This window comes from Felis catus, chromosome B1 (assembly GCF_018350175.1).
Source record: "Felis catus isolate Fca126 chromosome B1, F.catus_Fca126_mat1.0, whole genome shotgun sequence".
NCBI lineage: Eukaryota > Metazoa > Chordata > Mammalia > Carnivora > Felidae > Felis > Felis catus.
The window spans coordinates 46,622,694-46,647,219 of NC_058371.1; the positions used below are offsets into that span (position 1 = coordinate 46,622,694).

Sequence of the window (24,526 nt, forward strand, 5' to 3'; positions counted from 1 at the left end):
GGATGAATGTAAACCCAGCAGAGAATTCAAACACCCTCCATAATGTGATCTCTCTACTTCTAGCTGGTAGCTGCACCTCCTTGTTTCCCATGTGGTAGTTCCTACTGTTCCACCTTCCGTGCTTTTACCCAAGCTCTGTCTTTAGCCTGAAATCTGTTTTTTTTTTTTTTAATTATTAATGCTCCTTCTTCCTTGGGAATTAGCTCAGATATTAACTGAGGAAGTATATCATAGATCTTGACAAGCAGCAAATTGTCCCTCCTATGGGCTCCTAAAACATGTGGAGTTTGCCACGGGCCATGAACCACTAAAAATACTTGTTTTTAAGTATGGCCCATCACTAGACTGTAAACTCTTCAAGGGAAGGGATAGAATTTTATTTATGGTTGTGCTATCTAGAACATGGTAGATACTTAATTACGCATAGATAGCTAACACTGCCTCATCTAAGCATTCCTTTGCTACTTATCAAATTTCTGGAATGTTCTTATTCTGGTAGACAGATGCAAAACTAATTTAAGAATACTATCACTAAGTTCAGAGTCCTCAAAGATTTAACAAAGTTTTATTTCTGTTTTGCTTCTCTGTCAGAAGGTTTCTTTAGTAGAGAAAATAAGGGATGAAATAAAACCTATATCCTCTTCCCTGATAAACTTTTACTGAAGTGTTTATAGACACGGCCATTTTCTTGGAAGTTTAAGGTTTATTAATTACAAGAGCAGCAGACTGAATCAAGCCTTTATTTCCCAAAAAGGTGGAGGCTGTTTTTTTTTCTTTTTTTCAAATTCTTCTTGGTCAAATAATGGTTGGCAATAAGCAGCATGAAGGAATATTATTTGGGGAGGGTTTCCCCCACCCCATCATCCACAGTGCGGTATGTTGTAAAGCAAAGTGCTGCTAACTGGCAATACCCATTTTTAAGGTGGGTGTTTTCAATTGTGCACACGTGAAGCAAAAGTAGCACAATTTATATCAATTCCATACAAATCATTCTACTCTGTTCATAGAATCACAATCTCTTATTGTACAGTATTTCTCACACTTTCTACTGAAGTGCCCCCTGCTGGCAGAAGAGAACAAATTCCTATCTCTACAGCATTTATGGGTGGAGCCTAAGAAGACCTGACATGCACAAATTTGTTTTGTTTTGTTTTGTTTTGTTTTTGAAAGAGAAGAGGTGGGGAGGGGCAGAGAGAGAGAGGGAGAATCCCAGCCAAGTAGGCTCCTCTCTGTCAGTGCAGAGCCCGATGAGGAGCTCATACGCACAAACCCATGAGATCGACCTGAGCCGAAATCAAGAGTCGGACATTTAACCAACTAAGCCACTCAGGCGTCCCACACAAAGTGGCTTTGAAGAATGAAGTTGCATTTTCACAATTTAAGGACATATTGCCTTCTACCCCTTGTATCCATGTTTATACTTGACTGACCTAAAAGGGGAATGATAACTGATGCTACAGAAAGATGTAGCATGTCTATCTTCAAGTTTCTTGTATCCCCAGAACATCCCTGCGGTTTTACACACAGGGCTGGCATTTTGAGAGACATGTGAAGTTAAAAATGACCTATTATGTAAAACGTTCCTCAATTTAGGTTTGTCCAACGTTTCCCTCCGGTTAAATATAGATCAGACATTTTTGGAAGAAACATCACTAAGTGATTCAGTCCGCTCTGTCCATCACATTTGGAGACATACACTGCCGACAGGTCCCATTGCTGTCATCAACACTGATCACTTGATTAAGATGGTATAGGGCTGGATTTTCCACTGCAAAGCTACTCATTTCCCGTTGGTAATTATTAAGAAGTATCTTGTGGAGAGATACTTTGAGGATATACAAACATCCTGTTACTCCTGAAACATTTACCCTCTAGTTTAAGCATCCGTGATACTTGTCTGAATCAATTAATATTCTAATATTCTAATGGTGCCACTATGATTTTCCATTTCCATCATTCCTTTCACACTGATCCATTTACTCTACCATGAGGGAGGGCTCTCCCTTTGCCCTCCATTATTTATATGTTCATTCAGTCATGTTTTTCAAAATACCAGTAGGGATTTCTGGGTTCTTATTTACTGAGTTATAATCCATCACTCTCAATCATTTTGATACTCAAATTGTCCCAGATGTGACCAATGGGAGTCCTTTTTTGGTGGCTGCTGTTTCCTTTTACATGTTCAAATTAAAGGACATTGTACAAAATAAGTGACATTTACACTTCAAAAACTCAATGTCATGAAAGACAAAAGAGGACTGAGAAATTACCCGGATTAAAGAAAACTAAAGTGACCTCTCAGCTGAATGTAACCCATGATCTAGAATTTTTGTTGTTATTGTAACAAAGGAGATTACTGAACCATGGGTGAAATACGAATAAGGTCTCAGGACTAGATAATAGTATTGTATCAGTGTTAATTTCTTCATAATTATACTACTAGTTATGTCAAAAAATACCCTTGTTCTTTAAAAAGCATACACAATTAAGTATTTAAGGGAAAGGGGGCATCCTGTCTGCAATTTAATCTTAAATGTGTCAGAAAACAAAACACAATAGTCTATATACGAAAGCATATTATCAACACAGAAAGAGAACTCCAAAGCAACATTTGATGATTCTCCGTAGAAGACTTAGGGGAATTCTTTGTACTACACACTGCAACTTTTCTGAAGTCTGAAATTATGTCAAAATTAAAAAAAAAATTAAAACCTCTATTAGTGTGTATTTCACCTGCTCACGTCATGCAGTTATTCCTTCTAGAGAATCGCCAACAGGCATGCACCCCTTGCTTGCCTAGCTAGGCACAGTTTACAGGAGAACGTGGCCAAAAGAATAATGTGCCAATGGGTATATCTAGTTACCAGCTTGACCCCAAACATGCATTTTAAAACTCAGACCCTATGATGTTTCCTCGTAGGAGGTGATTTCCTGAACCATCGCATCACTGCCACTGACATCCAGCTTCACGGGCATGGGACCAGTGGGCTTCCCCAGGGCCCCATGCTCGACTGCTCGATGGCCTCAAATTCTTAATTTTTGAACAAGGGACACCACGTTGTTATTTTGCACTCGGTACCACAAATTATGTACCTAGTCCTGTGGCTATAAGCCAATGTGACACCTTCGTGTAAATCAGACACACGCAAACACAAGGCTTGAAAATACCACCTCTGTGCATAGGAAAAACAGACCCTTCCCTCAGGCGGTTGCAACCATGTGCCAGGTACACATCCTGGCTGCTGGCGTGTGGGATGCTTCTCAGCCTCCCCATTCCCTTCCACAGCTAGATGCCCTTACACAGTGCACAGCTTCATCTAGAGGCCCAGGCTCTCATATCCTTCAGTAATTTTCACATACGGTTGATACTTGGACAACACAGGTTTGAACTGTGTAGGTACACGTCTGTGTGGATTTTTTTCTACACGTACTGGACAGTAATGAACATGTATTTTCTCTTCCTTACGATTTTGGATTTTTAAATTAATTTATTTTGAGAAAGAGAGAGAGCATGGGAGGGGGAGAGAGAAAACCCCAAGCAGGCTCCACGTTGTCAGTGCAGAGCCAGATGCGGGACTTGAACTCACAAACTGTAAGATCATGACCTGAGCGGAAACCAAGAGTAAAGACATTTAATCGACTGAGCCGCCCAGGTGCCCCATCTTCTTTAGGATTTCCTTAATAGCATTTCCTTTTCTCTAGCTTGCTTTATTTGAGAATGCAGTATATAATATACATAGCATACAAAATATTTGTTAATCGGTAGTGTTATAGGTAAGGCTTCCAGTCAACAATAGGGTATTAGCGGTTAAGTCACTGGGAGTCAAACGTTACAAAGGTGGATTTCTGACTGCATGGGAGGAGGTCAGCGCTCCTAACTCCCATGTTGTTCAAGGGTCAACTGCAAATTAATTTCAGTCTAAAGGAAAGGACTGACCATTGACAGAGTAAAATCATATCTTTTCTTCACTTTGGCCACATTCTTCCACGAAGAGGGGAAGGAAGGAGGGTTTCAGGGTTTTGTGCAATCGCCACCAAGTACAGAGAGGTCTTGACAAGTTTTCCCCATAACCTGTGAGTAAATTCCATGTTCTGGAAAGGGAGGAAGGGAACAGAGCAGGTGGAGCTGGCGGCCAAGGTCTCCTTCAGAGCGTATACTGCGTATCACAGAGTTGTATGGTTGTAATGATTCACCTGCTCCCAAATCCCTTTTGACTCTCTCTTTATGGCAGTGAAGATTATTAGGAGTAAACAAGGCAGGGAGGACAAATATGATCCTTATAATAACGTCCCGGTAAGCCACAGATTTGCTAAGAAGCCAGACACCATGTCGGCACCATGGCCCAATCAAGATAACTAACAAATGCCCTTTCAGAGAATCATATCGGGCATTGATAAGGTTGCCTTTTCAAACAAAACATTCCTAATACAAGGGTCATATAGAAGTCTCTGCAGTAGGCTCAGGGGTCAAGACAATGAGGGTAATACAGTCGAATCTCACATCAGATTACATTCTAAGAAAGGGAACAAATCCACAAGCAAGTTCACAGTACCTGTGACTCTATGCAAATTATAATAAATGCCATGGGATAAGTGCTAAATAAATGCTGTGAGAACTCAGAGAGGTGGGTATTTAGATTTTTCAGTTTTGAAGCTAGAGATACCACAGGGGAGGTATCTTGTCGATGGCTCAGTTGGTGTGTCAGCTGCTGAGGTCAATTAGTATTAAGGGATTTGTTCAACTAGGTTTCATAAAGGAGACAGCATACGAGACGGGCCTCGGATGTAGGAATTAGGTGGGAAGCTGCAGGATGGTGCACAGTGGGGCTGAGAATATGCTCCAGGGAAGAGAAAGAATATGAGCACATCACAGAGGGGAAAAGTGAGTCTCATGTCCCAGAGTCTAAGCTGTGCTACCGTAGTGGGATCTCAGCACGCTTGCAGGGATGTAGTGGGAGACAAAGCTACAAAAGTAGGTTAAGGCTGCATTTGAATATCAGGCAGATGTGCCTACATTTATTCTTATTATTTAATTTGCTGTCAGGAGGGGGTCATCGGCAGTTTTTAGCAGGTGAAGTTATTTATCAGAGCCATGAAGCTGAGATCCATAATGGAGGCTTAATTGGATGTCTCTCTTCTATAGTTTTCAAAAAGATATCACTACCCTCCAAAAAGAAACAAATAAAAATAATACTGTTTTAATGTGTGCCTGGAAAATGAGGTAGAGAATTTCATAGCTTTTAAATGAGGTTCTCCTTTAAACTCTTCACTCATTCTTGGCACAACTGCATAGGTATTTTAGGCGTGCCTCAAAAAAGCAGCCTATTTAAATGATATTCAGGCTGTATACTTTATAGATCTTTTCTTTAAAAAAAAATCAACAAAGGAGCGCCTGGGTGGCTCAGTGGGTTGAGCGTCCGACTTCAGCTCAGGTCATGCATGATCTCACGGTCCAGGAGTTCGAGCCCTATGTCAGGCTCTGTGCTGACAGCTCAGAGCCTGGAGCCTCCTTTGTGTCTCCCTCTATCTGTCTCTCATGCTCTCTCTCTTGCTCTCCCTCAAAAATAAATAAACATTAAAAAAAATGAAAAACTGAAGTAAAATAAATCGAGCAAACAGTGGTTTCCTGCTGTGTTTCATTCTAAGCGGCCAACTTGCTATGTGACTCTAACAAGCACAGGCTCCCATCTCTCCAGCCCCAGCTCTTCTACTGGGAAAAAAGGCCCAAGTGTCAAGAAGCAAGTGATCGACCAAGGGTTAACGATACAGGCAAAACATTGTGTAAGCAGATGAAGAAGAGGGAGAAAAGCGGGAAAGAAAAGCAATAGCTAAGCAGCCAAATGTTCACACATGAAAATAAACAACCCCGAATAATTGAATATTCCTGGTTTTGACAACCGTCCAGCAGCAGAACCAACAGATGCTACAGCGGCCCGACCACCTCCAGCTGGATAGAATCAGACAAACGAGAGAAGGCCTGTGGGAGTCCCTCCCTGGAGACGGGCTTCTGCCAACCTGGTGGGGGTACGTGTGGGTTGGCTTTATTTATTTATTTTTACCTTTAGAAAATCGTTTTTGAGACAGGGCCTCGGCTATTTCCAGCCCCGGGCATTTGGAAGGCGGCCAACATCTCTCTGACACACTGTGGAATTATTAAGGAGAAGACAATAGTTTAAGATGACAGGCACTTTGGTTACTAAAACAAAGCCTGTACTGGTTTTTGGACACGAAGGCAGTGATGCGTTTGACTTCATGTACACGTACAACGCATGTAACTTATATGCACTGAAATATATTCAACATATGCAGGAACTTCACCATGAGGAGGAATTTCCTCAGCAACGGAATGGAAAAGCAATCACTGCTTCCCTCAAGGAAACAACTTACGTGCACGTGAACCTTTCTTGCTAGGATGGTTCTCAAATTCCAGTTGATAGAAAGGAGTCAACAAGGTTTAGTAGCAAAGCACCATCTGCTGGGTGACCTTTGGCCAAGCCACCTAACCCTTCTGAACATCATTTATTCAGCTATCAAATGATGACGCTGGATGAACGGGTTAAATCAGTATTTCCCAAATCGTGTGTCATAAAGGTTCTGTTCCTTTGTTTGTTTTTATGGTCTTGCTACTCCATGGACGGCCCACAGACCGGCTGGCAACATCAGCGCCATCTAGGAGCTCTTGAAAATAATAGAACCTCAGACCTTGCACCGGACTTACTGAGTCATGGGTCAGAATCTGACCCAACAGGCCTGGGGTGGAAGCCAGGCATCTGCATATCTAACCGAAAATGAGGGTGGGGCCGTGTCAAGAAAAATACGAGTTAAATAAATAAAGTACTTGTATCTATCCCGTTTCCCTTTAAAGTCGAACGATGTCGAGGTGATATCATGCCAGTGATTACCTAGTGCGATCATGTCAAGTCACCGCAGTGGATACATACACCCCTTGGTGGGAGGCGCCAGCTGCCAGGGAAGGTCTGCTGGCTGTGGTTTCAAAATTGTTAAATTCTTAATGCATCACTGGCTAAATGTAGGAAGCATAAGGAGCTCTGATGTTGAACTACAATAATTTAATGAATAATATAAAAATGATACTAATTTTGCAAAGTCCCCTCAAGACAATTGTCATCAGATTCATAAGCTACATTCATCTATCAAAATCCTTATTTAGCACATTAAGATGTCTTTAGTACTTCAAAAACCAATCTCAAAAAGGAGAAACATAGTGACAATTATATCCAATTTGGCTTTTCATTTATTGGGAATAAAGACTATCCTCATGTGCAATGTGTTATTTGCTGGGAAGTACTTGCAAATAGCAGCCAGAAATCTTATTTCAACAAAACATGAAAGTTATTAAAAAAAAAAGTGCTTTTTTTTTTCTTTTCCTACAAGCAAATGAAAAGAATTTCAAGCAAGGTCCTAAAGGCAGTTTTTTCCCTCCACTTTTGATGCTTAATGGCATTAAACATAGTTAAATTTCAATTTACATTTTAATGTACACTGGTCCCCAAGTCAAATGCAATATTTAATGACGAACCATGTCTTGACTTGCATAAATAATTTTAAATCAATTAAAAAATCTGTCACTTGCGACATAGGAGGAAACTAAAAATATGTTACAAATATAGGAGATACCATTAATTGCATAATATAGGGTTTAATGGTATTTTTTTTTACTTAAAAATCACATCTTCATCACATTCATATGTGCATATCATATGTAAGAATGTCAAAACGATGTTTTGAACCCTGAAGAGATTGGTGTAATTGTTACCACAAAAGTATCAGATGCCTCTAAAAAAGTCAAGAAATGATGGAAAAGGTTTCTCCATTTGTAACATCCTTTGATCCTATCATGCTTGGAAGAGTTAGATCCTAGGGCTGCCCTAGCATGGATTTTTAAGAGACTGTATTAGCCATGATCTGCATAAAATTGACTGAGGCGCTACAATTTTAATTCAGTGCAATTAGTTTTAGTAAGTATTAACACGCCTCCGAAAGAGTGATGCTGGTTCTATGGAGGCTCAAATAGCTCATGACTGATAAGCCTAACTCGGTGCCAGGTACAATCTGAAATACTTTCTAGTTATCAGTCCCTGTAAGTCTTGCGATAATTCTATGAAGTAGGCACTCTTTCATCACTGGAGACATGAAGACACAGAGAGATGCGTAAACTGTCCGCCATCACAAAACTAAGGAGTAAAGCTGGAACCAGTAACCAGCAAGGCTGCCGTGTCTCCTGGGGTCTTAACCACCATGGTCCACATGGTCAAAGCGGAAACTGCAGGAGCAAAGGCACATGTCAGAGAAGCGATGGTGATTTGCAGAACAGCCAACGGCTTGGAAGGATATAGCGCACATGATTGAAGGTTATGGGAAATGAACAAAGGTGAGTTGGGAGCCATTCTTTGCTAAACTTTGTAAGTCAGGGGAAAACCCGGAGCTTTCTAGCAAGCAGGTGACAATCAGAAATTAAATGAGCAAGTATGGAGGTGAGAGAGACTGGAGGTGACAGATCAGTGTGATGCTATTTATAATAAATCACAGAATAGGTCACCTGGACCTCAGAGACATAGAGGAAGAGGAGGAACAGGAAAAGTGATGTGGAAAAGCCACAAATTGAGGAAGGCCATGTTGAAATCCCTGTGCTGCTTGTTCTCTCTTTTTTTCCCAGAGAGAGACTGGTAAATTTGACCCTGACAAGGGTCAAATGCGCCAACTAGCCTAGCCGAAGCTGTGCAGGGATCACAGAGCTGGTTGTGTTAAGGTAAAACCAAACATATCCCCTCTGTCAGCTGACCTGCTACTTTAGAGTCAAAAAGTATTTGTTGGCTAAAATTAACTAAATAACTACAGGACAACGGTTTCCCATGGCTCTTACATCAAAGAGCACAGCTTACAAAATGACCTCTTCTCCTTGGCCCACTAGGGCCCAGTCAACATGCAGGAGAGGGCCTCTCAAATTGCCAGGAGAGTGAAGGTGAAATGCGTATTTTGAGAAGAAGATTTCATTTCCCAAGAAACATAAATGTCTCTGCAAATAGCAATTCATTCCTATTCTCAATCCCTAAAACCATCGACATCTGCTATGAATTCCTTGAGTCCTCAAATAAATCCCCCTTGTCCCGTATTCTTTATGGCACTCTCAAAAGGCAGCATTTGAATAAAACAACAATAACCAAGTCTGTCCTCCTTCTCTCAATTTCTTTCTGGAGGAGCTTTTACACTCCTGGGCTCACAAAAGAGATTTTATGGGGACCCATCATGGTGGGATAATGGTGGTAGGGGAATGAAGACATTTTAAGGGAGGAGGAAGGAAGTTTCTGTCCTTCTAAGTCTGTTTGAGATGATGAAAACATTGATGCTGAAATATGATAAAAACATCTTGGACTCTCCTGAAAAGCAATTTTCTTCTTCTTCCCCCACCCCCCTTTTTCTTTTTTGGAGTTCTACATGGGTCAAACAAATGCAGTTTTAAAGCCCATTTCCATGTTTTAAGATACAGAAGCAAGAGGCTGAACAGCAGGCTATTACAAATCCCTTAATCTCTAATGTCGTATTTTTGCAGATCTGCTGGAAAGTGCAGTAAATAGTCACTGCTCACCTTTTCCCATCAATGCCCCCTTGAACTTTGTCATTGATAACGAATAGTAGAACCCATTTACACGGGTTTCTTTCTCTCAGGAACAGTTCCCCTCCCCACCCCCGGCATTGTCAAGACACCTGCGAGCTGACAATCTCGGCAGAATCTCGGAGCCAACCTGATTTGCGGATTGTACTCCAGAGGCAATTTTCAACATTTAAAACACAACTTTAAAGAGTAAATTCGGTAGAGACAGAGACAGTTGTGATGCCCCCTGGATGTCCTCTGATCGATATTCTGCAGAAGCACCTGGCCCCTCCAAAGCCCCCTCTTCAGCTCCGATGAACTCTGGCCTGTGTTTGCACCAGACAAGAACATCACCCAGAATGTACTCACAAGCTATGCGCACGGAGGCCTTCCTGCTCTTGGAGGTCCCCAGGTGGCTCCATGCCACGCACTGGCACCAGTAGTCCTCTGGCCCGTGGAAGTCCTCTACCTGCTGCCTGGTGACGTTGATAAACACCTCCCGGACCTTCAAGCCTGATGGGGAGACAGAGCAAATCAACTGAGGCTGCTGTATTTTTCAAACCAAAAGTTAAGGATAGCCAAACCTTCTCTTGTTAATTAAACAATTCTGTTTTTAATCAAGGCGAGGTTTTAATTACTCTGACAATAATATATTGCTGCTAATTAAATTCCAACAGCTGAGTAAGCTAGAAAGAATGAGTGCAAAGTATTACCAGCCAATGTGGCTCCAATACCATACAATAATTTTCACAGTAACTCGACTTGATGCTTTTTCTTTGTCTTGCTTGGTGTAAAGCCTACGGTGAGGAATGCAGTACCACAATTAACTGCTGGGATTCTAGAGGCTAACGAGGCCTCAGCACACAGACCACAGAGATGTAGTTCCAGGTGGTTCTAAATGGCGCTATCCCTGGGTATGGCAGTGGGCAAGGATCTAGCAGTGTGGCTCAGGAGAAAGAGGGAACGGTGAATGTGTGTGAGCAGGCCGGGAAACCAGGGAAGGGCCCTGCCTCGGCTTCAAAGGCTTCAGACAACAAATACAATGCAGGCAATTTGAACTATGTGGGTCTCAAAGCCCTGAGGAGAGAGCCCATCAAGGCCACTGTAGCAATGGTGTGAGGAGGTAAAGGAAGGAGAGGCTCTTATTGAAAGAGGAGCTAAGGCTACCCCTGCAAAATAAGATAAAACTAAGACAGCCACCTCTCAATATTTATTATCATTATTAATTGCTTTGCATCCTCCCAAGGGTTAGAAAATGTGCTTGGTACTTCTTACTGGGGAGCGTGAGTTTCTTCCAAACCCCTGGCCAAGGACAATCGGCCTTTCTTTCTTTGGGAAGAACAGTCACCTTGCATAGAGTGCCAAGGATGAAAGGGGACACGCATCACTAGCCATATCAGTTCAATCATCACGGGCAGGACAGCAGCCCTGACAGTCAGCAAGCTCTCTCCGTTCACCGGACATGCTGAGGCTGTGCCTTTCTCTGGGACAGGCAGTGTGGGAGAAAAAGAGACCATGCCTATTGAATTGCACTTATGTACTAGCATCATATAAGCCTTCAACCTACTCACTCACTACATTTTCACAACAGACTGACGCGGTAGGAACTATGGCATCCCCACCATGCAGACAAAAGAACCGTCTTAAGAGAGACGAAGTCATTTGTCCGCAGTTACACAGTCTCTTAACGGAAGATCTGGGGTCTGAACCTAGATCTGTCTTACAGAAAAACCAGCACCACGTGCACATCCTTGTCAAAAATTAAAATTCTGTCCCTGTATTTTAGGTACTTATACTTAATTATGGAAATAAGACTAACACAGGGAACATTTAAAGAAACAAGAAGTGCATAATTATGCTTTTTCCTTTAAATTCAAAAGGAATTCATGGGACAGAATCATCAGTACAATCCAATGAACCAGGGGCGCTTGATGGAGGAGGTGGAATGTGATTTTATCTTGGGTGGTGGTAGGATTTAAAGAACAAGAACGGAGGTGTGCCATCAGTCAAGGCTTGGGAGACATTCCTTTCTACCCAATCAATAACATGTTATTGACGGCGTGTGATGGAGAGAGTTTTATGACCACATAAATCACCATGTACAATTGGAGTTATACTTCCTCACATTTTAGAAGGTATCACACATAGAAAATCATCTTGATGACAGTTGATAATCTATGTTTCCCTGTTTGTGCCAAGTGCAAAAGTACACTCTTCCCCCCGCCCCCCGCCGCCGAGATGTAAGGGTCTCAAAAGCTGAGTTCCACAGGGAATAGGAAAAAAAAAGCCCTACAGGTGTTTTTATTGATGGTGGTGTTTTTGTCTTCGCACTTAAATTTTTTTTTTCAACATTTTTATTTATTTTTGGGACAGAGAGAGACAGAGCATGAACGGGGGAGGGGCAGAGAGAGAGGGAGACACAGAATCGGAAACAGGCTCCAGGCTCTGAGCTATCAGCCCAGAGCCTGACGCGGGGCTCGAACTCACGGACCGCGAGATCGTGACCTGGCTGAAGTCGGACGCTTAACCGACTGCGCCACCCAGGCGCCCCTGTCTTCGCACTTAAAGAAACAAAAAGTGTGAGTGGAAGGATGAGGGCGAGGAGGAGGCAGAGTTGGGAGGTGAAGAGAAAAGGAGAATAAAAACGAAGCAGAGAACAAAACAGGATGGTTAGGACAGAAAGCAGAGCGGAGTGTGGCCGCCCATGCTGGGGATTCGAAAACAATGTGAAATAAACAAAACTAAGGAACGAGCCTGCAGGGATGAGGGCTTGTGTTATATTTTTCTCTTTTATTTGAGGCAAACGGTGGATGACCCTACTTTGAATAGTGAAAGTGATGAGACAGAACATCAAATCAATGCACCCAGAGGTCAGAGACACTCTGTCACAGTGCAGAGACATGCGGAGACAGAATATGCCTACCATTTAGGAATCAGGGGTCTCATCAGAGAAGCATTCTATAGGCTTGAGAGGTCAGAAATGGGTTCAAGCTGATGGGGAACAATTTACTCTCACAAATCCCCAGAAACAAGAGGCAAATTACACCATGCAGGGCCACCTGGGGAAGCTAGGAGGCAGAAGGGGCACAGGAAAATGGGGGCAAGAGCCTTTATTGTGGTTTCCATGGGAAGACACGGGACCTGGTAAACAGGTGTAAAATTGTCTAGTTTGAATCATTTCAGTGGGCTCAGGAACATAATGGCTGTCCCCAGTTGTCAGGTAGCTGGTCCTGAAATGAGCGTAAGTGAATATTCCCCTGAAGTGTAAGAGCTTAATAAAAGTAGTAGCTCAGGGTCTGGGCTCTGGATAGTTTGTTTGCATATAAAAGGCACTCTTACAGGCAAGTTATCTGCTCTCTCCAGGAATCAGGCAGCCCCCTCTGGCAGGACATCCCTCCAGGGTGAGTAAGACCCCAACATGTCAGTGCATCCCATACAGAAACTAAACGTGGACACATGAACAGGCAGCTGCATATCTGTTTTGGGGAAGCATAAACCATAGACCGCGGACCATCACCATGAAGGTCCGACCTTACCTTACCCAGTGTCCAGAAGTCTGCAACCCTTCCTTCAGACTAATGCTGAAGTCACAATTGCAACACTGGGACAGCTCAGTTACAAATTCTTCACACGGGCTTTCCCATCAGATTGAAGCAGCCAAACGAATATAAACCAACTATTTGCAAACACAGTGTATTTTTCCTGCAGGCTGCATCAGGGTGGCAGGCTCCTCGCAAAGGCCACAAGTGGGGCGCCTGGGAGGCTTACTAGGTTAAGCATCTGACTTTTGATGTCGGTTCAGGTCATGATCTTAAGGTCCGTGAGATCAAGCGCCACATCAGGCTCAGCACTGATAGCATGGAGCCTGCTTGGGATTCTCTCTCTACCTCCCTCTCTCTGTCCCTCCTCCACTTGCACCTACACGTGCATGCTGTTTCTCTCTCTCTCTCTCTCAAAATAGATAAATAGATTAAAAAAATAAAAATAAAAGGCCACAAGTGACATGACCTCCACCCCCGTCTGGCCAAATACACTATCTGGATTAGACCTTTCTTCTAACATGAAGTCTTCAGTCTTGTCACATCATTCCCTCTAGGAGACCTCTTGGAAAATCATGACCATTGTGGATCTATTATGCTTATCTCTACCATAACAAGAAATAATTCTATTGAATAAAAAAGTTTTAAATAGTATATTCTCTCTCAAATCTCCATTATAGCTCTGTCTAGTGATACACACACACACACACACACACACACACACACACACACACACACACACGTGTGAGCATGACCAAACATCCAGGGAAAGCAGCTCTATTTAAGGAAACCACTGCCCACACCCCTCTGCTGAAGTTCATCCAACAGCATTGCAGGGATGGCCATCTACTTCCCCACCTCGAGAGACGGCAGCTAACTTGTTCACGGGAAATACTACAGAGGAGCAAAAATCCCAGGCACACAGAAGGTGACATCTCATAAATAAGAGCAGCACTGCACCTGATGACTTGTGTAACTCTAATAAGCACAGAAAAGTCCAACCCTTTAAATTACTGTGTAAATTATAACCATCAGCCTTTGTAATGGACTGGCGTCTTACAGAATATATAAAAATATGACTATGGGACTGATATGCTAATAAGCTTTCGACGCTGTTGGATGGTTCGGTTGTACGGAGACTAATGTTGGCAGCAGATGAATAATTGCTCTGCATGTTCTAAACATAACAGAACAGCACAGACCTTCATCATTTGTCAGCTTTATTTGTTTAAATGAGAAAAATGCTGACAGCAGTTATTGCTGTAATCCCCTTATTTATCAGATAGAAAACACTAGTTACTCTTAGCAGGTCTAATCCTGGTGGGAGACTGAAAGTTACAGAATTTTCAAACTAATTGAAGGTATACGTGTTAGTGTTCCAAGAAGAGAAATACAGAAGACAGCGGGAAGGCAACGGTGAGAGAAAAAGAAGGCAAATCATTTATTCCTGGCTACCGTTTATGAAAAGGGCTTTAAGTCTTAGTCTTGACTTGTTCCCTAGCAAAGAAAGAATTCTGGAATAGTATTTCGCATTCAGCACCACACCCACTGCAGCCCAAGGCCTAATAGCTGTCCCACACCTTTTATCTACTGCTCATTATCGCACTTCCACAAATCCCAAAGGTAGCATCCTGCCATGGTTATTGTTGCCAGCCTGCTCTCAGATACACCTGGTGATGGGCACATGGGGAGGAATTTGACATCATTCCCTGATGCTTCCCACCCCTCCTAGCTTCATGTCCCTCAATCTTTTGGAAGTTCTCTATAGCAGGATGCTTATTAGCTTTACTAAACTGAATAAGTTTCAAGAAGGGAAGTCAAGGATCCCTCTTCCTTCTTGGCGTATCTTTCATAACCCCAAACCACACAGAAGAAGTAAAAAACCAGCAAACTAGGTTTTGGCGAATTGTTTTCTCAACTGATGCTCTGTACCCTCTCCTTGGGCCAGCTTAGCTCTGCGTTTCACTAACTCCGTGCTTTATTTTCCACATTGTAATGGCTCACAATTGGGGATTAACTGAGAGAATGAGTAAACTGCTCTCCAGAGACAAAGCTCCAAACAACTATTTCCAATACAACTTCATGAGTAGCACAGGGCCTTCCTCCCTCAATTCTTTGGGAAAGAAAAAGGAAAAATGAAACTCCTCTTGAAAAGCAACGGTCTCATATTCAAGAGCCTTCTCCAATGAACCATTGCCTACTTAGGTTTCTCAGTCCCCTCCGATGCCTGCATTCGGCTGTGAGATTGTCCTTCCTTACCCATGGTCCCTGGAGAAGACAGAAAACAACTCACACATCAGGAGGCAGAAAGCCCACCACTTCCACAAGGGAATATTTTTCATGTGCCTCTTACTAGTCCAGGGCTAGAGCCTAGAAAACATGCTTCAGGGCATCTGGGTGGCTCAGTCGCTCGAGAGTCTGACTCTTGATTTTGGCTCAGGTCATGATCTCATGGTCCTGGGATTGAACCCTGCATCGGGCTCTGTGCTGAGCATGAAGCCTGCTTGGGATTCCCTCTTTCCCTCTTTGCCTTTCCCTCACTTGTGCTTTCTGTCTCCCTCTCAAAATAAATAAACATTTAAAAAAAGATGTTTGAAAAATGAGAAGCTTCCCCATATTCTGAATAGCATTATCATTGCTGATTATCGTACCCTTTTATAGCCCTTTACTTTTATTATTCAGGTAACCACATGTAGTATCTGATTTCATCTTAACATCATGTTATTATTGTCTCTATGCATATCTTGTTGCAGGTCCCCTATCATAGGTAATACATCAGAGATGTTATACAGTTTGTAATGTACATTATTTGAACAAAATAAGTGAGTCATCATACTGTGCCTGCCACTACACCAGGTGCTGAGGATACTGTGACAAAGCAGATGATCAAGATTCTTGCCCTCAAGGAGCTTACAGGTTAAAGGGGGGAGACATTTCAACCTACCCTGACAAGGCGGCATGGGAACTGCCATGACAGGAGAAGTGCTATGGGACCACACAAGAGGGGCTGCTCACCCCTCCATGCAGCAAGAGTTTCTGGGGGTGGATGCCGTTCTACCGGGGACATGAAGGCTGTCTCCTTACCCAGTCAGCTTGACGTCTAAAGCAAGGCTCTGGGAAGGACACACAGATGGGACACATATTTAAAGTTTCAGAAGTCTGACATATTAGGGAAGCATTTTCACGGAAGCGTGCCTCCATTACTTTGGGGACCTTAGATATCTTCAGGCCAACATGCTATTGAAAACAGTAAGTTAAATGTAGATAATTAAAAGGTAGAACTGTATTTCATTTTCCTGGCAGATGCTTAATTAGGGCTAAATGTCTTTTGCCACTCCATCCTAGCAACAAGATTAAAATGTATTTTGATAAAAAAAAAATAGTCATCCTTTGAATGTGTGCGATGCCTAATGAATACTCTTTAGTTTCCCCTAGATAATAACCACTACACGTATTCCTCAGAAGCACAAGTTCAGAGTTAAGTACAGAAACCAAGAATACACTCAAGCTCTCCAGTTTCTTCCACACCAGAGATTAGAATTAATCAGCACAGAGGTGTCTGGCAGAGGAAAGCAAATTAACTGGATAGTGTTGTCTGATAGCAGAGAGAGGGAAACTCTAGAGCCAGGAGTAGACAAAGTAGGGTTATTTAGAGGACAGCACCCTGCAGATGACTCACTGGGACATCACACTCATAGCTTGGTGGGCAACAATTGTGACTTCCAACCCAGCTGCCTCAATAAGTGACTTCTGTTTCCTGAGGTCACTCAAATTACCTCCAGGGAGTAGATTATGCCCTGAGGGCAAGGCATATATCATACAGCTTCTACCTCTCACAGCGCTACCAATGGCTGGGAGAATTACATACAGCGTGAATGTAAACTGAAGGAATGAATCACGAGCCAGTGAGAGGTTATTCTATGCAAGACAGTTACTTGCATGTGAATAATACTGGCCCTTTTGTCTATTTGAAATTATAAAAGTTCACAACTTTCTGTTTGTTTTTGGAAGAGTAATCAATAGCCGCTTGCCCCATTAAAAAATAATAATAATAATGAGCAATTTCAGATTTATCCCTTTCAAGGCTACCCTTAATTGAGCACTTGCTGTATATACACTGGGCCCTGGGACTCTGCACTCCTCACAGCAGTTCTATGTGATAGATATAGCTATTTTACATCTGGGGAAACTGAGCTTGAAGGAAGCTAGGTAACATATGTACCTCAAAGCTTGTAAAGTGAGAGCCAGATTCCAAACAAACCTGGTATCCTCTAACACTGATACCCATGCTCTTAACCACTACATGGTTTCTAAAAGAAACCTCAGGGTTTCTTTTAGATTCTTGTAATTCCTACTTCAAATAAATATACTTCTGAGTGTCGTATGAACAGAAAAAACTGAAAATGTCCAAAGGCACCAGTAAAGAATTTAGTATGTACAACAAATCTCTGGTCCCTGTCAGGAATTGTTATTAAATTACATAAATGGTGAGCTGCTGTCTCTCTCTGCTAAGGATGGAGTGAGTGTAAGTGGCCACCAATTTTTTTGTAGGTAAGGTTCAACTGGACACGAGAGACAAGGTCTTCTATACTCTGTCACAAGGTTATGGAAAGAATGCATAGTATTTTCGTGAAAACCTTTTAAGAATATGTCAGTCCTCTCTGAAAAGCATAGGGATGAGCAAGATGAAATCCAGGGTGGGATGGGAGAACACTTCTATAAAAGTGAGTTTTAAACCCACAAACTGTCAATGGAACACTTGAGAGATTGATTATTTCTGTGTTATGTGGACTAAAATATATGCTTCCCAAATGTACCTTGGTGATTTGTGAATCATTGAAGGCAACTTCAAATTAATGGTTTTCTGGAAGAAACTATATTCAAATCCCCATCACCAGCACAGCAAAGTTCTTAGATACAAACTTTAAAGATTTAATACATTTTTATTTCTACTCTTCTCCCTTTTCTCAACACAATCCATTAACCTTTTATCCCCAGAGAGGGACTCCAGTTGTTTAAAAAGGAAATCACACACAATGAAAGCCCTGAAATGATATTCTTTAAGAAGAAAAATATTAGTTTACCGGAGTTGAGACTTTTCCCATAACACATTGGAATACACATTATTTCACTCATTAGAGTTCAATATCTCCAAGGTAGAATAAGATAAGAGCCACGGAGCATTGTTAAGGGAACTTCTGTTTTTATTGAACAATAAAGAAGTGGTTTAGCTTATTGATAACTCAAGCTTCCCACAGGCTACATTACCTTCATTGCCAAGGATGGGTTTTGCTGGTTCTTGTTGTTTCTTTTCTGTGTGTGTGTGTGTGTGTGTGTGTCTGCCTGTTTACTACATTAAATCTCTTAATTTCTCTGTTACTGAGCACTCTGGCCATTTCTCAGGGGCGTGATTCCTAGGTAGGGATTACCTCTCAACTCCAGATGTTAACAGGAAAATCACAAGGAAGAAGAGTTCTCATATTTCCAAATGAAATGAGGCAAAACAAAAGAGGACCCCTTGGCTTGTGCAGAGAACTGAAAGTGTACATTACTAAGAGGTATGGCCATGTCTGTGCAAACACAGTAACTCATGTCAAATAAATTGTGCCTTTTGCAGGAAAGAACTCTAGCTCTGGGTTTTCTGAGCTAAATTGTGTGAAAACACACAATCCTTTTTCTTCTTATTTGAACTCTTAGATGACGGGGCCAAATTACCAGAAAGACCAAAGGCAGTTTGCAGCCTTTAACAACTGAAAGGACTTATTGCTTCCAATTTGGAAAATACAAAAGATTCTGTGTCTACTCCAAACACTCCCGGTCTTATGCATTTCCCAGTAGGACTTTGAAGAAAGAAAATGTTAAGTAAAGAGAATATCAAGGTTCTCTGGGAGCGTTCAGATGGAGACTATGTTGGCCAACAATAGATAAGCAGTTACTTCTGACTTCTTAAAAGAACATGAACAATTCTCTACCTCTGCTCAAATGTGGTCCTACTTCCTTGTCCTCTTGGCGTCCTTCCCTCCTCCTGGACCAGCAGGAATTGTCTTACAGACCCAATCAAAAGCCATTAAGTCTGTAAAGGTAGTCAAGCCCTGTGCTGGAGCTCCACACTGAAGAACCCAAGGGAAGTAATGCATCTATTTTTCAATACCTGAGGCCATTTTGCTTCCAACCTTAATTGCACTTATGTATTGGCTCGACATACACCATCTGCACTCATCTTGCTCCGATTTCCACTATTCTTCTATTAATACAGAGCTTAGGAAACATAATTGCAGTGTGCAGTAGACAGCGATTTTCATTAACTACACAGAAGAAAACTGTTTAGGGAGAGACATTTTTTTTTTCTATTGATTCAATCAAAATGACTTGGAAGAAAAGGTTGTACTTATTAAATTCTTTCCAAAAAGGTAGCTGTTAAAATTTAAATTCTTTCTCAACAAAAAATTGGTATATAATCTTTTCAGGTTTTGTCATTTATGATTTTTTTTTGTTCTTCCCAGTTCCTTTGAAATTCGTGACTTTTTATTGGTCTTTTTTTTTTCTTTTTTTCTTTAAGTGGAGAGAAGAGACTTTTACATGGAAACAGAGAATGTAATCAACGCTGCTATTTGCAAGACATGGAGTTGCCTAGCAATGCTAGGGGAATTAAAAGGGGGAAGCAATAACAAAACAGAATGTTGTGAAATTACAAGAGGGTGCAGTGTTAAATTGGCTTGCAATACTTACCAAGAGGTCTTCCAATGAGAATGGATATAGGATTTTCTAGGACTGGTATAAAAAAAATACCTGGCCATTTTCAATGTTCTTTCCATCTTTCATTTGGAGCAGTTTACCCAATGGGATTCTGCTATTGTGAGTTCATTACTGGACAGAATCTAGGCCAGAAACATCGGACAATAAAACACAGCCTCATTGAGCCACTGGTATTTGAGTCCTTTCCAGTTGGACTAATTGAATATAAGATATATAAGCCTTTCACATTCTCCCATTGTTTTACAGGCTTTTGCTCACATGGCAAATGCTCTTCCCTTTGTTGCCCTCTCCCAGATTTCAGAATCTTCCTTGCAAGTGTACACACCAAGATAAATGGGGCTGCTTTGCTCATGACTCAGTCTCTCCCAATGCATGGAGTATCTAAGATCCTAATCCTGGGGGCACAAACGCAGACATTTTGCTGACACTGAGGTTGGCTCTGTCTTCCTCTTTTGCCTGAATTATGTTAAATCATTTGAAGAAAGATACTATATATTTGCAATCCTAGAAATTTCTCTGTATCTTCAGTTGCTATAAACTCTTGTCTACCAGAAACATGACATAGGAAAAAGGATTGGCTCTCACAGGGATGGCAGAAATGATGAAGGATAAAGAAATCCCAAAGGAATAACTATGGGATTATAAACTTGGGAAATGGAAATATGAAAAAGCTTCACGATGGAAAATGATGAGCCATGGGCTAAAAGCCATCCTTATGTCAGTAAGGGAATTTGTGAAAATTCTTATTAGGAAGGAAAGCACAGGAATCTGTATGTAAAGATGGCTTACAGTGTGGAGGAAATATATCTGAAGTAGAAACCAGGAGATCTGGGTTCTAGAAACAGCTATGCCATAAACTAGTTGTAGCTCTTGGAACTGAAGATTTGTATTTTGTAAAACAGGGCTGCTAGGTTATTACTAAGGTCCTTTCCAGCTCTCAGATCTAGATTCCAGAATTCCAAGCATGCTTTTGGTCAGAAGAACAACATCTCTAAAGCAGACCCATTTTTTTTCCTTCCTCATATTGGTTCCAAACTGCAAGAGGAAATTGTGATAAAGTTTTAGGTGTTTCTCTACCTTTTGAAGTTATGCATTTATACTGCAGTCCCAAATGAGTTCAGAATTCTATAAGGTTTAACATATATATATATATATATATATATATATATATATATGTGTGTGTGTGTGTGTGTGTGTGTGTGTGTGTGTATGTAGATATATGTGTGTATATATATGTGTGTATATATACGTGTGTGTATATATATATATGTGCGTGTGTGTGTACACACACACACACACACACACACACACACACACACACACACACACAACGTTTAATTCTCTGTCTTCTTTATTGATCCCCAGGCAGCAACAGAGTATTACCTGAAGATCTTTTGGAACTAAGTTTCACTTCTTGCTTTGGAACAGAGTGTAATCTGGTTGCTTGTTTGTTACCTGTTGATACTCCTCTTCCTGACTCCTAAGGAAGTCACTCTCTGGATCCATTTCCTTTTCATATTCCTTACTGCCTGTGGACAACTCATTTCCATGGTTTCATTATTTCTGGATGACCACCACATCTACTGTTCTAGCTCTGAACTCTACAAGCTCCAGATCTACAGCGCTTAATGATCTCTCCTAAGTATTTCAAATTCAGCTTGTCCAATGATCTCAGCCTTTTCTCCTTGCTGATGTAATCACTCACAGCAATAGCACCCACCCCCCTTCTGCTTCTTTTGAGATTAATATTCCATCTTCTTCATTGATTCCATCAGTTAGCTATTTTTTTAAGTTTCTTTATTTGTTTTGAGAGAGAGACGTGGGGCGGCGGGGGGAGAGAGAAGAGAGAGAAAGAGACAGAGAGAAACACAGAGAGAGACAGAGAGAAACAGAGAGAGATAGAGAAGAGAAAATCCCAAGCAGACTCCATGCTCTCAGGGGCTCGAACCCACAAACCAAGAGATCATGACCTGAGCTGGAACCCAGAATCCGACACTTAACAAACTGAGCCAGCTACCCAGACACCCCCGTCAGTCAGCTATTAAGTCTGATTTATTAAAGTGCTTCTCACATCAGAAGTCCACTTCTTAGTTCTGTGGCCACCACTCAAAGCAGACCTTTCTTTCCCCCAACTGAAATATCCAAGTCTCCTGACTCATCCATTCTTGCTTCTTACCATTCCAAACACCTGTGCAGACTCATTTCACAAAGCAGAGCTCCAGCCATCGCGTTCTCAAACGTCAATATAATCAATCCCCACCATCACCAAGATACTCATAAAAGTAAGGTACTCTTCACTTCATATGTGAGGTCTTTTGAGCCCTCTAATGAATGAAGTTTGCCAGCCATCAGCTGTTATTCCACACCAATATTCTATCTCAACCAGATCAAACTTCCAGCTGAAGAGATACTAAGCTTTCTTTCATTTACTAATGTTGACATCCAGGCTACTGAGACCCCTCTCTCTCCCATTTAGTGTAGCATCTATTACACCTAATTAAGTTACCTAGTCATCAATGTCCCTTTCAAATGTGAATGCTTCCACACCTTTCCTGATAATCCTAATTAGGCATAATCTTTTTTTTTTAATCCTCCATAGGATAAGTGCACTTATGGGCATAATGGACTTCCACTTATCAGCAGGAATCAAGCCTCAGAGATTAGTGTTTGTATCTTAGCCTTCTTTGAACACTCTGAAAGGCCATTAGCATATAGAAGAGCAGTGGTATATAGTTAATAAATGAAGCTGACTTGCAACTTCCTAATTATACTCAGGCTGCTTGACTTATTCAAAATCTGTCATCTAGAGAGTGACTGAGGACTAACAAAGTCAGTAATTTAGGGTGAGAGCAGTTTGGATTTAGGGTGAGGCTACATTTTCAGGTAGTCCGAGCAGCCAGAAATCAAAAGCATATGCAGTTTCTGTTATACACTAAAATTTAACAACTTACAAATTTTGGAACTTTTAAGTCCAATGATTTTGCTTTCAGTTCTAGCACAAGCCTACAGTAGTTTACCTAATGTCTTTGAGTCTCAGTTTCCTTATCTATAAGAAGGTAATGATGGTGTGATTTACCCGAGGGCTGTTGTGATGACAGTGAGATAATGTGTGTCAAATGTTTACATGAGACCTGGTACACAGTAAGTGCTCAGTAAACACCAGCTGGTAATCATTATTCTTATCACCACTTATCAGCCATATTAGCCAAATTAATAAAGAAGGTCCCTAAATTCTCTCATACTGGAGATCCCATTCAAATCTGGTAATCAAATGTGGGTTCTACCAGTTACCAAAAGAACCTAAAGAAGGCCCAGAAACCACCAACCATGGAGAATGAAGTACCCAAGAATAATATCTAGGGGGGAAGATCAGAGCAACTAAAATTACGCTGTTTAAAAACGTGTTCAGTAGATCTGCCTCCAAAAATATTTAGAATTAAGACAATGAAAGCAGTGACTGGTTGGCTTTATTTCCAGTGAGAATATTCACTTCCATCCCAAACTGGGTGTTAAAGTTATATAGAGCAGGATAAAAAGATGCCCATGTACCATAGAGGAGTAGACTAGCCAAGGAGCTGTGGAGTCATTTAAACACACAATTGCACTTTATCTTATATTCCTGGATGATGTTAATATGACCTCATTCAAATAAAGAACCGGTGGGTGCCTTTCACACTTATCCCCAGCAATGTAGCAACGTGAGGATCTGCTCCCATTGCTTCCCATTCTTACCTGAACTCTCATCCAGACTCTCCTCAGAGACGTGCTCATTTTGATGGACCCACTCGCCATTACATTTGAAGAATATTTGCATGGCTGGTCTCGCTTTGCACCTCAGTGCGATGGGGTTGCTCTTGATGATATAAGCATCATCTGGCTCCTCTATGAAATGAGGCAGTGTCCCAGGAGCTGAGGGGATGGACTCGGGGAGGGCTTCACCATTGTCAGCTCCTGCGAAATTGAAGAGGCTGTTAGAACACTGCCCATACTGACAGCACACACATCAGGATGCAAAGCACAGCCCACACCGGCTCTAAGAATCTGTCCTGAAAAACACTACATCATATGAATACAGTATGCTCGTAAGGCCCGTGCAGATAACTTCTCATCTAGAGGCTGAGCTATATAACATGGTACCATTATCAGAACACACCCTCAGGGTCACAGGACAAATGAAAATAAGGAATAGGAGACTCCCTCAAACCACAGTTGTGAGTCTGCAGGTCTTTGCTGAAAGAACAGAGTCAAGTATCTGTGGGGTGAGAGACTGATTCTGAACATCCAGTCTGGTGAGTGGTTACCTCAACGCCGGCCCCAAGCTGCCTCAAAACTTCGAAATGATGGTGGAAATAGCTTTTGTTCTCCTATAAATGAGTGTGGATAATGACGATGTTGTCGGAGGGTACTCAGTCATAAGACATGTTAAAAACAAACAAACAAAAAACAAATGCTTTCTCTACGTATAAAACTGGAGATTGGCTGGCATCCTATCTTAGGGTTTTCTCCAAAACCTCACCAACTTACTGAACATTCTAAAAGGAATGTATTTTTGTCCTGCTTGCCCATGGCTAAAAAATTCTCTGCCCTCAACACCCCCCTCCATATACTGTGAATCTCA

At 41.7% G+C, this 24,526-nt stretch overlaps 1 protein-coding gene across 14 annotated transcripts in view; it reads right to left on the reverse strand.

The window, feature by feature from the left end:
• UNC5D (unc-5 netrin receptor D) overlaps nt 1-24,526 on the reverse strand; it is a 566,092-nt gene that overhangs the window by 225,416 nt on the left and 316,150 nt on the right. For all 14 annotated transcript variants that reach the window (XM_023252623.2, XM_023252628.2, XM_023252624.2 and 11 more), the window contains exons 2-3: nt 23,641-23,859; nt 9,983-10,126 (exon numbers count right to left, since the gene is read on the reverse strand). In XM_023252623.2, coding sequence (XP_023108391.1) covers nt 9,983-10,126; nt 23,641-23,859 — 363 coding nt within the window. The remainder of the gene's footprint in view (nt 1-9,982; nt 10,127-23,640; nt 23,860-24,526) is intronic.